The sequence below is a fragment of the Corvus hawaiiensis genome, chromosome 4, assembly GCF_020740725.1.
Source record: "Corvus hawaiiensis isolate bCorHaw1 chromosome 4, bCorHaw1.pri.cur, whole genome shotgun sequence".
In the NCBI taxonomy this organism is placed as follows: Eukaryota; Metazoa; Chordata; class Aves; order Passeriformes; family Corvidae; genus Corvus; species Corvus hawaiiensis.
Genome location: NC_063216.1, coordinates 43,166,542 through 43,184,623, shown reverse-complemented (window position 1 = coordinate 43,184,623; position 18,082 = coordinate 43,166,542). Strand labels below are relative to the sequence as shown.

The 18,082-nt window shown below is 38.5% G+C and overlaps 1 protein-coding gene across 1 annotated transcript in view; it reads left to right on the top strand.

Moving 5' to 3' along the window:
- Positions 1-17,412, top strand: part of TRHDE (thyrotropin releasing hormone degrading enzyme) — a 209,236-nt gene extending 191,824 nt beyond the window's left edge. Inside the window, exons 16-19 of the mRNA XM_048300199.1 lie at positions 357-524; positions 1,050-1,190; positions 7,608-7,689; positions 9,578-17,412. Of these exons, the coding sequence (XP_048156156.1) occupies positions 357-524; positions 1,050-1,190; positions 7,608-7,689; positions 9,578-9,721 (535 nt within the window). The 3' untranslated portion in view covers positions 9,722-17,412. The remainder of the gene's footprint in view (positions 1-356; positions 525-1,049; positions 1,191-7,607; positions 7,690-9,577) is intronic.
- Positions 17,413-18,082: the final 670 nt, after the last annotated feature.

Here is an 18,082-nt window from a genome sequence, read left to right as displayed (position 1 = left end):
AGATTTGGCATAGAGCCCAGCAACAGAGTGATAACATCCCGCACTAATTTGGAGAGCTTATGTTACCTGTAGGTTATGTGACACATTATGAGTTGATGAACTACATCACCATATTTTATAGTCTCCTGACAGTGTGACAGCATTATGAAGAGAATTGCAAGCATGTGTTATCCTTTAGAAAGCCCATTGGGATGGCCTGGAAGATGTTGGTGGCAGTAAAGAGATGCAAATGTAATTTTCAAAAAATCCCATTACTGTTGGACAATAATTTTGAACTCTCATAAATGTTCCTCCTTTTTATCCAGTATCAGGAGGCTGCTTATTTACCACAATGCTATTACTGATTTCTTTTGTAGAATCCCTCTCAATGTGAGAGACATCGTCTACTGTACAGGAGTTTCACTGATGGATGAAGATGTATGGGAGTTCATTTGGATGAAATTTCATTCTACCACAGCAGTGTCTGAGAAGAAAATATTATTAGAAGCCTTAACTTGCAGTGATGACAGAAACTTGCTCAACAGGTAAAAAATATTCTGTATTTGAATCTGTTACTAATAATCACTTCAACAGTTATGGATCATCACTTGAGCTTTCATCTAAATGAAAGAAATTTGCTTTTCAAATACAGGCTTACTGTCTGTTTAAACCATCTTACGCTTTTGCATTAATGCATATGAAAATTGACACATATTCTCTTTTCAATTCCAGACTTTCCTTTGTTCACTGGAAATGTTTAAAATCCTGTAATAATTATTGGTATTTTTTTGTTATCATGTCCTTTATTTAAATGTCTTGACCAGTCTGATCTTACAGATTTTATAAAAATGCACACGTGAAGTTGCACTCAGCTTTTATTGAAATCTTTTTACATCAAGATTTTTCTGATTCGTAAATGCGTCCAGTGTTTGAAATCATAGAAATAAACCACTGAACTCACTTGGAGACGTAAACAATTTAGCAGTGATCTTTTTTTTCTGAGAGTTTTCTGATGGAATGATGTTAGGCAATGTGTTTGTGAAACTAAATGTTCTTGTTTGTCCCACTAGACTTTTGAATTTGTCTCTCAACTCAGAAGTTGTCCTGGATCAGGATGCAATTGATGTGATAATCCACGTAGCTCGAAATCCACATGGAAGGGATCTTGCTTGGAAGTTTTTCAGAGAAAAATGGAAAATACTAAATGCTAGGTAAAGATAAAAATTCTCAATTTATTTTCATTTTTTTATCTTGATATAATTTGTGTAAGTTTTGTATAGGTACATTCCTGAATCTAGTGCATTCTCTTTTAATCCATAAATAGAAATGTCTCTAAATATGAAATACCTACATATGAGTCATAAATGCATTTATTCATGGCTTATCACACACACGCATAGAGACATTTGTCTCTTAGCAATCATCTGTATATATATTAGTGTATTGTGTCTATGCTTATGATAATGAATTCTATCTATATGTCAAGTGCTGCAGTTCTATTTCTGCGTAGGTAAAAAACAGCAGTTCCCAAAGGAATTTTTCTGATTTGAAGTCGGATAGAAAAAATAATCTTTTCAAAAATGTTATTTCAGCTGTGGAAAAAATGCACCAAATCCTTTTTGAGACATTTCCATTTTCAAAAGGATGTTAATGTAGTGTCATCCTCTTTCTTTCGACTCTGTGTTTCAGGTGAGTTTCAAGTAATAGAGGAGCAACATTTTGAATTAAAAATAGATGAACAGAAAGGAGACAAGGTTGCTCCTTACACCTGCTTCTCTTTCTCTTTGAACAAGTGCTACATGCTCCTACTCTGAAGCCCAGTCAACATTTAAAAATTCTTTTTGATGGAGATTTTGATATAAATTCAATGAATGACAAATTTCTGTAGTTCTTTAGGGACAGCCTGAGGGCCTGAAAGATTGCACAGCAGCTCGTCTGGTACTGACAGATTAAAAAGGACCAGGACTTGGATGAGGTCTGATTCTCAAAAGCAGGTGTCCAAGATTTTAAGGCATCCCATGCCAGGTCACACCTTTGGTGTTGGCAGGAAAGGGATTGGAGATCTGTTCCATTCTGGACTTGTGAGGAGCCAGCTATTGTACCACGGAATATTTGAAATGGTATATTTAAGATGCTCTATTTAAGCAACTAAATCCCAGTGACGGATGAATACGGGTGAAAACTTCCTATACGTTTCACAGCATCAAAATAAGAGTGAAAGAAACTAAGACACTGTGCAACTCTCCTAAAAATTCTGAAAGTTCTTCATGCCATTTTGGATAATACTTTATAGTCTAGTGGGATTTTAGAAGAAGTTCCTCTGGGAAAATAGATTTAAGCTGGAATTGGTTTTGGAAATTTATATTGCAGGAGCACACTTTCTGAAAGCCATTTCCAAAAAGCTCTTAAGAGTGAAGAGTTTAAGAATTCTCTGCTTTTGGTGTGATTATTCCAGGAACTGGACTTTTACACAGAAAGTGGATGGCATATGTATTACTATTATGCAACCCAGTGCAGACAGAAAATAATTTTTCAGGTTCCTCCAGGAATTTATCCAGAGTTTAGGCATAAAGCCATCATAATCTGTATTGCCACAAACACATATGCTGTATTTGTGTCCTGCCTTAGTAAGTATGTTTATCTGACAACCTGGATAACACCTGTGATTTTAGATGTGAACAATGTTAAGCAGTGTAGACAAATAGAAAATATTTAACAAACTATGCCACATGCCAAATCTTTTGGGTGTTACAATTTTAAATAGCTTAACTTCATTTAGAATTTGAATTGTATTTATTTCACTTGCCTGGAATGGGTTACTGTGTAATCTGAATTCCTAACAATCAGTAAGGCCTCATCAAAGACCTTTTATTGTCCTTTTTAAAAATAAGAAAATAACAGAGAGTTTGTCTTTTTGCCCAACACTGTCTTTGTGTTACCTTCATTCAGTTTGATCTCCAAACACAAGTCAGAGCCACCAAAAAGATTGTAGCGGTTGATTTTTCTGAAAGTGACATCCAGTTGAGTTTCTGTGGATCACCAAAAGATTGAGCGCAGTGAAATTAAATATTTAATGCAAGCTGTACATATGTGATATATATTGAAAATAACATTGTTTTGTAATCATAGATTAGAACCTTTTAGGTGAGACTTTGAGAGAGTAGAATTAGTCTAATTAATACCTTGCCCCTTAACTGTTCAGTGAAACACTGACATGATAGAATGCAAGGTCCTATACCTGGGTCACAGTAATCCCAGGCAGACCCACAGGCTGGGCAGAGAAGTGATTTGAGAGTGTCCCTGAGGAGAAGGACTTGGGGTAATTGTTGATGAAAAACTCAGCATGACCCAGCAATGTGCACTCACAGCCCAGAAAGCCAACCCTGGGCTGCATCCAAAGCAGCGTGGTCAGCAGGTCAAGGCAGAGGATCCTGCCCCTCTTCTCTGCTCTGGAGAGACCCCACCTGGAGGGTTGTGTACAGTTCAAGTGTCCCCAGCATATGAAGGACATGGAACTGTTGGTGCAAGTCCAGAGGAAGGCCATAAAGTTGGTGAGAGGACTGGAGCACCTCCCCTACCAAGACAGACTGAGAAAGTTGGGGCTGTTCCGCCCAGAGAAGAGAAGGTTGCATGGAGACCTCACAGCAACATTCCAGTATCTGAAGCGGGCCTACCAGGAAGCCAGAGGGGGAGTCTTCATCAGGAACTGTAGTGATAGGACAAGGGGAATGGGTACAAATGGAAAGAGAGGAAATAAGTTAAGATATTAGGAAGAAATTTTTTACTGTGGGGGTGGTGAGACACTGGAACTGGTTGCCCAGGGAGGTTGTGGAGGCCCCATCCCTTGGCAGTGTTCAAAGCCAGGTTGGATAAGGCCTTGAGCAACCTGGTCTACCAGGAGGTGTCCCTGCACATGGAGGGGGGGGGGGTTGGGACTGGATGATCTTTAAGGTCCATTCTAACCCCTTAATGTTCTATGATTCTATGATTAGGCTTCTGATTTGAGCTTACCACACTACCGCATTTTTAAAATGTAAGCTTTATTGTGGAATTATAGTTCAAGAAGAGCATGTACCTCTTGGAGCAAGTGCCAAGGACAGTCACAAAGATGATATGAGGACATCCTGATATGATATGTAGACATCCTGAGAGAGCTGGGAATGTACAGCCTGGGGAAGAAAAGGCTCTGTGGAGACCTTATAGCACCTTCCAGTACCTAAAGGGTCCTTACAGGAAAGCTGAAGAGGGACTTTTTACAAGGGCATGTAGTGGTAAGGGGGAACAGCTTCAAACTGAAGGAGGGCAGGTTTAGATTAGATAATTGGAAGAATTCCTTTACTGTGAGGGTGATGAGGTATTGTTGGATAGGACTTTAGGCAACCTGGACTAGTGAAAGGTGTCCCTGCCATGGCAGGGGGATCGGAACTGGGTGATATTTAAGGTCTCTTCCAATCCCAACCATTCTATGATTCTATGATTCAAGTATACTATGTCCCAAGGCATCCTTTCCATACAATTATAATTTATTATTTAATTTGATTCAAAATTAAAATACTTTGTATGAACCAATTAATTTAATAAGGTGATATCTCAGTGGTATTTTCCATTTAATTTATTATAAAAAGTGTTGATGTTTTAGATAGTAAAATGAAAGAGCTGAGGGGCACTAAATTATAACGCTATTTCCTCTTTCTTTTAAACACAGCATGTCAAGGAGTTAGAATTGCCACAAAATATTGTTAATCCCTCCTACCTTTACAGTATGCTTTTGTTCACATTGTCCAGAACATATTGATGATGTATAAAGTCTTCAAAGTCACCCATATATTTTACACAGGTGACTTAAAAATTGAGGTGCCTAACAATTCTTTAGTAAGAAATCTGTGAGACTAAGACTGCTATAACTCTGAAAAAGAGAATTGAAAATACTATGCTTGACTTCATGTTATCTGAGCATGCACTACCTTGTCTCCTAAAGCATTTTCATCCTGTGAGCATGTGTCTGTGTGTGAAAATTTAATACATCAGCTGCCTATAAGAATTCCTTCATTCTCAAGTTTGAGAACTTGACAGTATTTGGGAAGGCATTTATATCTGTCCAAAGTAAATGGACTGTGCTGCCTCTCAAGTTTGCACAAGTGCAAAGCCTGCACAAACGTGGGGCACTGGAGGGTTTACAATTTGCAGAATGAAAGGTACAGTGGAGAGTCTGTGTCTCCAGAATGTTTCCAGGAAGTTCAGGCATGTAAGGTCCTGGTTCTGTTGTGCTGTTGTCTTTCCTATGAAGGGTGAAAAGACTGACACTTGTAAGACCAAAAACTTTTACTATTCATTCTTATGTTTCACACCTGCAGAATACTGTTTTGGAAGGTGACTTTTCTAGCATTTTTGCCAGCAGAGCTTCTACAGAAGTTGCTGTAAATGGCTGACTTTTTGCCAAGTATACCTAATGGGCAGTAATCAGCACAGGTATGCATGAAGCTATCATTTTTAGTAGAAGGAGTTCTGTTGCTTCTTGTTTGCACTGTGTCTACTACAGTAGACTGTAAGAAAAAGAAAATCCCTGCAGCTGTTTTTATGAGGTTGCTTCTCTAAAGTGGATTGGTAACCTTGTCAAAAGACCCCATCAAGAGGAGCTTCTAGCTTTCCAAACAGTCAATTATGTCTGAGACTGTAATAATAAAGGGCTTTGTTAGAAAGCCTAAATGTGCTTAAAGTACCATGAAATCCATACTTCCCATAGTTTGCCTCTGGATGTCTGTATATGCCAGTGTGACTGAAATTTTAGGAAAAGAGATGTACTTGCTGAAATAACCATGAATAATTCATTTATTAGTGGTCAGGGAGTAGGATTTTTGATATCCCTAACAGTGTTTCTCCTCACAAGAGCTCAAGATAGCAAGCAATGTAGTGTAAACCTTCCCTAAAACAGAATCTTCTCAAAGAGAACCTAGTTCCCTTCCCATCTTTCTATACGTCTTGCTTCGGCTGTCCTTCTCTTTCTTTCTCCCATTTGAAATAACAGTGGCTTAGAGTACCTAAGCATTTAAGGGTAATCAATTTGGGATTAACAGAAGCAGAACAGAAAGCTGTAACTGTGCTAGTTCATTTCACTTTGAATTTTGAATTCTTTCTATGAATCAGTCTGTAAAAGTGGACTATGAATTGAATTGTTCCCCCAGATAAACTCAATTTCAGTAAAGTCTATTGGTAATACTTACCTATGTCTGACAGGAGATCTGGATTCCCTATCTTAAAACCAGTCATGTTCAGATTAGCTAGATACTGTTTTGGACATATGTGCAGATATAAATAACTATTTGTCAAGTGCCTTTTACTATGCTGAATGACATCTAACTTGAACAGAAGACTTGCTTCTGGTTTCCAATGGAATTCTATTCCTCATGCTGGAGACTGAAAGAACCCCAAGTCCAAAAACAACTAACCCCACAAACTATTCCAATGTGAAATGTAAAACTTAAGGAGTGATCTGGTCAGTAGTGATGTAGATGCTTCATTTGGAGGATTGAAAAAAACTTGTGGAAAAGCAAGTGAATAGGCAGATTTGAATGGCCAGTTTCAAAGCAACTGCTTGCCAAAGGTCATTGCTGATTGCTGCTGAATATCCTTTAAATATTCCTTGCCCAAGCTTTCAAATTTTCATTCCAGGTTGGTTCTTTGAAGATGCTTCATTGTGGCCCAGGGGATTATTTTAGCAGTATTATTCTCTATCAGCATTATTTATTTTAATTATCAGGTACTGGAACAAGAAATTTGATTCAGTTCAGTTTTTGAGAGGCCATTTGTAATGTAGATGAGGTGGATGAATACAAAATGCAGAGAAGGCTGCAGCACATCAAAAAGTCTGATTTAATGGTACAGCTTGAAGGGTTCCTCAGAACAGTTCTCCATAGTTGCTGCTCTGCTCCTTCATTGGCACCTTTATTTTGGGCTGTATTTTACAGAATCACAGAGTCACAGAATAAGCTGAGTTGGTAGGGATCCATAAGGATCACTGAGTCCAACTCCTGGCCCTGCACAGGACCATTCCCAAGAGTCACACCATGTGCCTGAGAGCATTGTCCAAACACTTCTTGAACTCTGACAGGTTTGGTGCTGTGGCCACTTCCCTGGGGAGCCTGTTCCAGTGCCAAACCACCCTCTGGGTGAAGAACCTTTTCCTGATATCCAACCTAAACCTCCCCTAACAAAGCTTCAGGCCATTCCCTTGGGTCCTGTCATTGGTCACCACAGAGAAGAGATCAGTGTCCCTCCTCTTCCCCTCATGAGGAAGTCCTAGATTGCAATGAGGTCCCCCTCAGTCTCCTCTGTTCCTTTAAGTGGAAGGGGATTTTGTCCTCTTCTCCTCTGGAGCACTCATCTGTGCCTGTAGTTAAACCCATTCTGCTTGATAGCATCTGACTTAATATTTACAAACATTTCAGCCTGGAAGAAGGTCTCTGTCTAGGTTTTTAGCCTGAAATACCAGTACCCAGTTCCAGTGCTATTCCCTTGATCCCCCAAAATCAGTCCCGTGCCTTCTCCCTTGCTTACAGAAGATTACTTTCTAATTTTCAGTTGACCTGGATCTTGCAGTAACTCTGTGCATCTTCTTTTTGCCATTGCAGATATGGAGAAGCATTATTTATGAATTCGAAGCTTGTCAGTGGGGTCACAGAATTCCTCAATACTGAAGGAGAACTAAGAGAGGTAATTTTTAAATTACTTTTGGCATGTGAGGCTGTATTCATTGTAAGCATGGAGCAGGGCAGGAACAATAATAAGGTTGTCCAGAAACTCTGGTCTCTCTGCTGGAGTCGAAGACCCAACTGCCTGTGCAGTTGGGTAGCACAAGGCTGAGGAGCAGATTGCAAAAGCACACAAGTGTGTAGAGGTGGTGTCAGGAGGGGGATTGTGCAGGCACTTCTTTGTGCTTGGCTGGATATGAAGGTTTGTCTTTTTCTCTTGACTGTTGGTTGAGAAACTAAAGATGAGATGTTTCTATCTGCATTAGTTTATGCTGCAGAGGGCAGTCCTTGAAAACATGAGTGTTGAAAGTAGAAGGTGCCAATGTGTTCTCTGTTTTTCTCTTTCTTACAGTATTTTCCATGTGAGAAAATCTGCTAACTGAATATGCTGTCCAAATCACACCACAATGTTTCAAATGCTAAGTACTTCTTATTTAGATGGGAAAGATTTCTCTTAGATTTTAACTCTAATCTCTAAGATTTTAACTTAACCTCACTCCTGGCTGGAGGTAGTTGTGCTATGCCCTTTTTAGCAGCTACTCAACGCTGCTCCAAATGGATCCAGTGATTCTTGTGCAGCACAATCACCATTACTCGAACTCTGATTGTGCTCTGATGTTTTGCATCCAACCATTTGTCTGCACTCAAGTCTAGTGGCCTCAGGAACTTAGGGAAGAGCCACAAGCCACAGGTGGTTTCCTCCCCCCAGGTGGGAATGACAGTGTTGGTCAGATTTGAGTATCTGCCCTGCACAAGGAAGCCTTCTTTACTCTTAGTTTCCACCTTAACAGTAGGATCAGTAAGCTGCCTGGTTATACTTCCCTAAAAGAAACTGGTATTGTAAACATTTTGGTATAAAAAGTACAGAGATCAGGTAAAATCTGATTTTGATAGTTTCCAGGTCCCTTTCACACTTTTAACTGTGATGGGAATGAGACAGTTGCAGAATCAGCCTTTTCAGTTTTGAGCTCAGGCACAGTGATGTTGCTAGAACTCAGAATTTAGTAACCAAGGTGAATTTGGTGTCACCAGGAAACAAAAATTAACTAATTATTCATAAGTGTTGCTAAAACCATTTTGTACAAGTCAACATAACCTGCAATCTACTCTGCAGATCAGCCTTGAAATCCTCACTTAAAAAGAACAATAATTGAAAACCCACCAGCGCCATTGGTTATTATAATCCAGGTACTGGTGCTATACTTCGAGTATACACAAGAACAGAGCAAGAGCCTTTTCAGTCTGCAGAAAAAAAGATCAAAGTTTTCTCATGAGGGAAGGAGTATGTTTCAGGCATTCAAGGATTGTCAAATGCATGCCCACTTGCTGTTTTGCCATTCTCTTCTCACTGTAACCATCCCTGCCTTTTTTCAGCAACTGACCTGTATTATATAATCAAAAGGGATCTGCACATCAAAATAAAATAAATGTGTTTTGAAGCTTGATAAAACCAAAAAATCAGGGCTGCCTTCTGCTGATATTTGCACATAAACCTTAATTAGAAGCAATTCCAGTGCTCCCAGTTTGGTTTCTTAGCTACAAATAAAAGTTTAGAGCAGCCATCTACACAGTGCAGCAGTTGAGCTGCAGGAGGGAGGGAGGTAATTATATTAATGTGATCCAGCACTGACATGTCAAGATCTTCCAGTGCAATGTGAAGCAATTGGATCACATCTAATTGACAGTCTGCTGTCTTAATACGTTTCCCATGAAATCTTTCTACCTGATACTGCATTTACTTCTATGGTGATTTTGGAAGTTTGTCCTAAATGCCTGGCTTATTTGTGTGCTGTGGAAATAGTTGCTTTCTTTAGTTGCTGCAAATTTAACCTGTTAACTTGTATTTCCAGCTAAAGAACTTTATAAAGAGTTATGAAGGGGGAGCTGCTGTCTCTTTCTCTCGTGCTGTGGAAACAGTGGAAGCCAATGTGCGGTGGCAAAGGCTTTATAAGGAAGAACTGTTCCAGTGGCTAAGAAAATCCTTGACACAGTAATCTGTCTTTTTAGCCAATCATTTAACATGACCCACTGCAAGAGGAAGAGGAGACATTTTAAAAGTGTTCAACATGAAAATCATGAAGACAAGATCAGATTGCAGGGATAAGGTTTTTTGTTTTATTGTTTTTTTCATTGTGGATTTTTCTTTTTACACTGAACTCTTGTGAAATTGTCAAGAAGATTTTCAGAAGAGAAGATCATGAGTTCTTGTGAAACCTAGTCCTCAATGTACACAACCAAACATGATATTAAGTGGTGCATGTAAATGTTGAAAAAAACCAAACAAAAAAATCCTTCAAAGACTATTTAGTGCATGCTTGTACTGTCTCTGCCTGTATTTTAGCATGCTTATGTATAACAGCCACATTTTGTATGTGAGTTCCGGTTACATCAAAGTTGGGCATTATACAAAGCACAAAGACTCTACGACAATCACTATTTCAATGAACAAAAGGAAAGCAAGGAAATGCAGAAGGCTTCCAGCTTGGGGCAGTATGAGATGTAAAATCAGCTTTCCCACTTGCTGCCAGTTTGTCTACCACTCAGATTGTCTCTAATGATTACAAAGATGCCAGCTCATTTTTTGAGTTACCAGTTGTATCTGCAGTCTTATATTTAATATTCCTATATTTAAATAAGCAGAATAGTTAGAGAGAAGAGAAAGAGAAGAGGGCCAGGAGTGGGGTTGAAGAGAGAAAATGAGAAGGACATCATCATTACATTATAATCATATACATTTGTTCACTGCTGATCGGTGAAACAGTTTCAACTGTGAATGTGTGCTGGGGCAGGAGCTTTGCATTGATATCACAGAATCCATGAACCACCTCTTCTCAGCTACTTTACAAGGCACTGATGCTCACAATGGGTCACCCAGGTCACCCAGACTGTGCAGTAATTTTTGTAGCTCATAGTGCACAAGTATTATAAATAAACATGAGATTCAAATGGAAATTAGGGAAAAGGGAGAATGTCTTGCATGCAAAGACTTAAAATTACCCAAGAGGGCTGTCTTGCATGTGGTAGACCAGTCTCTGTAGTGATTTATTATGATAGACAGGTCAGATTCTCTATATGGGCAATACTTTTGCAAATACGGAATCTACCATTTATACCATCATAGAAAAGTGAAATATGGAGAAAGTGAGGGGTATGTACCTGTTTTTTCTTGTACTGACTCATAATGAGAACATGGTTTTCTTTCTGTTCCCTTGTACTTCACACAGACTGTTGTTCATGAATGACATTTTTCTTAATCATGTTGGTTTCTTCTTAATCCTTAATCTGAAAGATCAGTGGAATTGCACAATGACTATCTGCACACCAGAGCTAAATGCTGAGGATGAAACTGGTGGGGGCCAAATACTCTCTCATGTCTACACTGTGAAAGAAAAAGCCCCAAGAATACAGTTTTCAGGAGTCAGATTGCAGCGGCTTCAGAGGTAGAATGTAGATCTGGGACAGTGTTTCTTTATCCTGTCCCAATGTGTCCCAACCATCTGACCACCTCATGGCCGTATACTTTGGGAACATGTAGTCCACCAAAGTAGAGAGCAGCCCATCTATCTGGTTGTTGCCCTCACAAGGCATGGAAATTATCAGCACGCTTTGCAGTTGCAGTTGCTTATCCCTCATAACTTATGTTAGTGTGAAAAGAGCCAAACCCAAGCATCTTCAGATATTTTCAGAGGTGTGTGGAGACAGTATTGCTTTCTGGGCTCTTGTTCCCAAGGTATTCTGCTCCTCAAAAACTAGCAGACCCATCCCATAATTAAGCTGTTTTACCCATCTTGCGCCTGTCATTGTGTCCTTTACTGTCAGAGGGTGTTTGTGGATTGGGGGCATGAAATCCTTGTGTGGACATTTGTTCAGCTGTTCGGTGCTGTGTAGCACATCAGCTTGACTCACATATAACCAAAAGAAGAGGGAATCCTGTGCTCTTGTACTGTTAACTCTTTGCCTTATAGTAAGCCCTAAACCTTTGTGCTATGTTGCAGTGCTAGTGAACCTACTGCCCAGAGACATTATCATGTCGAAGCTGAGTGAAATTCTCCTCCTCCTTTGTATTTTAGCTACCTCACAGGGGTGTTGTGAGGCTTGACTAATGTTAGCAAAGCACTTGAATATCTTCTTATGAAAGGCATTTAAAAGTGAAAAGTATTATTTTATGCGGTTGACCAAACTCAACCTCAATGCCAGTATGTAGCGTCACATTTTTAATTTCTACTGAGAAAATCACATGCAGACTTTTTTTTATAATAAAAAAGCAACCCAAATGCTATTTAATATAACCTCTACCCTGTAATGAAGGCCAAAATGATGATATCCAAAGAGTGTTCAGGAAGCCAAGCCCTCAAATAGGAATTGCTTGGAGGATTTCAGAGAACGGAAGAGTGTGAAATGGTCTGTCCCTTTACAGTTTTATTCAGTACTGTCTTTGATGACTTTTCTTTTCCAGAACCACAGATTAAACCACATACCTTGCAAGATGCACATAAAAGTTTCTGGTCTTCCCAATTATAAAGGATAGGCTAACAGTATATTCCAAAGTCAAAAGTTCATTACAGCCTGTGTGTTTTGCACAGTGCACAGAAATTTCCACTCTTGCTCATTTGAATTGAAGTTCTTGCACATTTAGCTGGTGTTGGATGTAAATTGATATTTTAGTGGCCTTGAGCAACTGGTCTACCACAGCTATCAAGCCCCAAATGTATATATTATACATACCTATTGATGTGTTGCTTATATTTGTTGTATTCTGGTGTTAGTATTATTGCTCTAAGGTTGAACTGGCCTTTCCATTATAATTCTCTCTTATGTTATTTTTTATGTTTTGTATTTTGCTGTTTCACACTGAATCAGGATTAAATTTAAATGGATTAAATCTAAAAAAATTATAACTGTTTTCTGCAATATTCAAACACCCTGCATTTGATTATATGTCTTTAGAAACCTTTTTTTAAGAAGTTTCACACAGCTGTGTGTTAAAGAATAGTTGATTCCTCATGGAAAGTTCTAATACAGTCTGCTGAGTAAAGTCTATTTATCTTACTGATTTTCTTTCTCTTTTACCAGTCCTTTTCTTCCCTTGTCCATATCTAAAGATGGTCATCATGTTTGTGATTAGGAAGCCAAATGCTCCATACTTTACAGCATTTTCTAATCCAGCTTTTTACTTTGTCCTTTCTAGTGAGAAGAGATCATGCAAAATGTGAATGCAGTGTGGACATGGACCTGGGTATCATTTTATAGAGTTTTGATGAGGGTTGAATCTCTAATCAGCCTTTGTATGACTCAGGATCCTTTGTAGTTATTAATTGATATGGCTTCCTAAATCATATGGGAAGACATATGAATAGACATGATTCTATGCCAGCATAACGAAGTAGCTATTGTGTTTTTATGAAATTGTCCACTACAAGTATCTCGGCCTATTACTTTGTAGCTGGTAGAATGATTCATGTATCCACTGCTAACAGCTGTTAAAATGGTAGTAGGCACTAATTGTGACTAGGGCAGAACACTGTGAAAACATTCTTCTAAAATGACGTCACTTCTGCTATTACTGGGAGTACTTGGACATTTATTATGATAAAAAAAACTTCATGTGTTCTCAACTATGTCTAAATTTGTGACCTTTGATTATCTTTTCAGTGAATATAGCAAGAATTCTGATACTATGTTGAAAACTGAAGGTGAATTTCGTGTAGCTTTTGCGCTGTTGTAGATATTTCACTGATCTTTAGAGTGCCAAAGGAAATACGCCCACTGATGCAATAGGGTGCTTTCACAGCAAAGATCCTGAACCATGCAATTAAATCTTTAGCAGTAAGTAATAAAAAATGAAAAGTGTGTATGTATGCGTGTGTGTGTGTGTGTAAAATCCTCCATAGAGATACTTTTCCCATAAAAATCTATATTTGGCTAGAATAAAGTGAAGCTAGTATTTGCTGGGGAGGGTGCCTTTGTTTAGATACCTGCATAATAAGGTTTTGGTTTTCCACATGATCATAGATGATACTGAAAACAGACTTTGAGTCAAATGTGCAAGTTTCTCTTGGAGGAATATGGATGTGGGTTTGAAAACTGTTTATATATGTAATCAGCTCAGCACCCCTCCTGCTATGAGTACTCACCATGTCAGGCTGCCTGCCCTAAGCAGGGTATATAGCCACAGTGTCAGTATGAGCATGAAGGAGTAAAAGGACCATCCAGGTGTGGGGCAGCCTGAAGAGAATCTGTTTGCCCAGCTATGGATGGAGCAGTCAGAAAACTGCTGGCTGTGTCACCTGCCACTGCTGCCAGACCACCTGGGTTAGGAAGGCAGCTGGGAACCACTGAAATGCAGAAAGGCTCCATCCAACTTTCTTTCAGCTGTTTGGAAGAGGCAGAAGGTCCCTTTGCTGAGTATGGGTTGTGGGTGATCTTCAGAGGTGAATGTCATTGCCTTGTGCTAGCAGAAAGCAAAAGTGCAGCTAATGAGCCTGCACTGCTCAGTAAAAAACATAAGCCATGAGCTCTGGCCACCCCAGCTGAAAAGTGCTGACCAAAATGTTTGTAAAGGTCTAGGATATTATAGTGTCCCTTCTTCAGAAGTATTTTCAAACAGTCAAATATTTGATTTTCAAGTATAAATAGGATCACAGACACTCTTTTTCTTTATGATGTTTTTGTTAATATTTGAAAGTGTATGAGGAGTTTCCCAGGCTTTTTTTCTAACAGGTGGTTTGGAAGGAAGTCACTACAAATTATTTGTGGTAAAAATTCTAGTAATAGTAGTAACTGTACTAATACAATTAAAAAAAAAAAAATCACATGCCTGTGCAAACCTGTATGGCACCAGTGACTGTGTAGCACCCTTTTTGCATACAAAAATGTAAAAAATTGGCCACTTTGTTTCTCATATGACTGTGCAAGGTTCTGTTTGTCTTAATACCAGTTCTGAAACCCAGTGAAACCACTCTGACTTGAGCAAGTAGTCCATGCTGACAGGAGTAATTTTTTTTCAGTGGGAAGGGGAGAAAGGATTTTTCACCAAAGTAAGGCCACATGTCCTTGTTGGAACAGAATTTAAAAATCAAGTATATTTTGAAGAATCTGGTTAAACTTGACTCTTGTCTTGTGTCTGTGCTGACAGTGGAGGGGGATTCTGAGCTTGACCTCAGAATATGGTAACACAGTTTAGGTTGGAATTCAAAAGACATATGGAGCCAGTTTCACTGAGATATGTTTAAGGAGAATCACCCACACGAGAAGTGCTGTGAGTCATAGCAAATGTAATTTCTTAGAAGAAAAGAAATTTATATTTGACCAATTTGTAAGTAGTGAAGTAAGTGTGACCTTGCCAAACTATTTCAGAATGCTTTGTTTATTTCATGTGTACCATTTCCTAAGAATATCAAAGCAATGTTGGTAGAGAACACAGGTGAGCAGCTTTGTGAGAGCAGAGGGGCTGTGCTTGAGCAGGCAGTCATGAGCCAGGAGGCTTTTGCCAGAGTGCCCCAGCATTTTCTGGACAGCATCACTTGGATTTGCCTGATCAGGATAGCCATGGTACAATGGACCAGGCCAGCAGCCAAGATGCAGTCTCAGTTCTTTGTGATACATTTGACTCCACTTAATAGGTTGGTATCTGTAATTTCAAAATAATCTGCAGCCAAACTGGTGGAGGGTATGTGGCCACAGAGCCTCTGTTGGTGCCCAGTGAGGTAGATCCATTGAAGTGACTGATGTGAATTCTGGCTGAGGATCTACCCCATTGCTTCCAAAACAGCCCTGGAGGTGGCAGCTTGGCTGCTGTTCAGGATGTTTTGTGCATTTGTATCTAGGTTTCAGTAGCACATATTGGATGACAAATGTTTTTTGTTTTCCTTTGGCTTTTCATTAGATTAATACTTTGTGTTTGGTTCCAATGTGATAAAGCTTTATAATATTTTTGAAGAACTGTAGAATACTGTATTGTGAAGGGTGTGGCTACTACACTCTCTTTTTCCTGCAAACAACAGATTTCAGCAGAGATGGACTTTCCTGGACTTAGACACTCAGTGAAAAAAAAAAAAAACCAAACTCTGACAGTTTCTAGTGGAAAAATCATTGTAATTACTGTATAACTACCCTGTATAAAGACAGCTTTGTTATAAGTGTAAATGTAACTTTGCTATGTTGTTGTCATGTTTGAGAGACAATAGGCTTTGGTGTGGGTGAGACATACAGCCTTGTAAAAACAGAGATGTAGCTCCCTGTCTGATGTTTTACTGAAAGGTGTTCGGTTGCTCTATTTTTGCAGACGATAAATATAAACTGGTTCTCTGAAAACTAACTACACACACATCAATGACATAAATGGATCATAATATTGAAAATAAAGGCTTGGTGATAAATTTCATTATTTTTCCAAAAGACTCCACATGAAAGATCTGTTGACACCTTAAGAAGAAAGAAGTCATCCTGTAGCTGTTAATGCTGGTTATAATGGATGAGTCCCTCTGTTAAGTCTCTCTCAACCTTAGATTAATTCGGAATACTGTCATTAGAATAACATATTTTTCCATCAGTTCTCAAATCTGTACTCTTTGGAATTCAGGTTTTTGTCATGTAAGAGGTGTCATGTAAATACAATTCACCAGTGTTTTCACACAAACGTCTCTTGGCCGGATCAGAATGCCATTTTCATATAGGGACAATACAGATGATTGCATTGTACCATATTTTTCTCTCTATGGACTATGTATACATGCATGTATAGCTTCTAGTTCTGGACATTTTGCTTTGAAAAAGCATTCATTAGTTATTTGTATTTATGGATCTTGTTCAACAGTTTTAACTCAGCAAAACAGTTGGATGTTAGGTGGGATGTGAGGCTGTGTTGACCAAGACTCAGCCACATATATAAATATGTAGGTAGTTCCACTGATGTCTGTGGGATTAATCACACGCTTCAAATTAATGTATATTCATTGTAAACTCATGCATATGACTGAACTAGTATTTCTGGAAAGTGATTGAGGTTGAAACCTGTTTCTACACGGGTTTCAGGTGCTGTATGATGATACGTTTTTGCTGAATTTAAAATCACAGCTTTATATCGAGCCAGCTGCTCTCTCTCCTTTTTTTTTTTTTTTTTTCCCCACAGAAAAGCATATATTTTGCATAGAGCAGGGAGGTATTTACTGATTCTCAGTATATCTAAAATGCCACATTGAACAAAGTTTTTCATTTGTTGTTTGGAACATTCTAGGATTTTTGAATAAAAGAATTATTCTTACAATGCTAAGTAGTGAATATAGAACTAATTAGAAATTGAAACATTAGCCAAATAAAATACATTAATTTCTGAGATCAGTGTTTTCTGTTACATGCCTTTAGAACTGATTACATAGATATGGGACTGCTGTGTGTTCAACATGAAATTTTTACTCCACTCTAAGGAGTGACTAAATGGATTTTTTTTTTTTAAGAGAAACTTGGTCTTCTGTATTTTAAGCAAAAAAAATTTGAATTTTGTCTCTCAAAATAAAATTTTGTATAGTAATGTGTAATTCATCACTGTCTTAATTTTCTGACGTGGAGACATAGCTAAGATAAATAATGCCTAGCTTTTTGATTGTGTTCCCATTTCCTTGAGATAACAGTTTAATAATTCTGAGTAGATACACTGAGGTTTTACAATAAAAACCGTGCAAGAGAAGGTACTTTTTGACATGAGGAATTTTTCAAAACATACTGAAATGCTGGAACTAGTAGAAAGCAGAGAACCAAAAAAAAAAAAAACAAAATCTGAGCTTGGAGATACTCTTAAGCACTTCAAGACTAACAGGGCTAAGACTGGTGAAGAGAGCAAAGTCTCTCTTTTGTGCTTTTCTAATTATGTAAATTTTGAATAAACAAAAAGATCTTTTCATTGGTAAAAGTGATTTCAACTAGAATGCAGTTCAAATTACTTTTTAATAGAGTCCTTGAATCCAGGCTATTATTTTCCTCTTTTGAAGAACAGTTTTCAGTGACAATGAGATGTGAAATATGTGCAATTATTTACCCATTGGATACGATCGTGTTCCCACTGAAGTCAATTGGAGCTTTGACATTGACATCACTGGGAGTAAAAGCCAGCCTTGTATTTTTCAAAATACAGCTTTCAATGCCAGAATGCCTTTTTTCTCTAACAATAAAGATGTTTTCTTCTGTGTTGCACATCTTAGTCTGCTGAAAAGCTGAAGGAAATTTCTAAGGTTCTGATTTTGCAAAGCACAACAGGCAGCTTTGATGCTTAGAGCCAAGGTAAGCAGAGCTGAGGCCTAAATTAGTATGTTCATAGTATCCTACCTTTAAACACTTCACTGTATTATACTGGGGCTAGA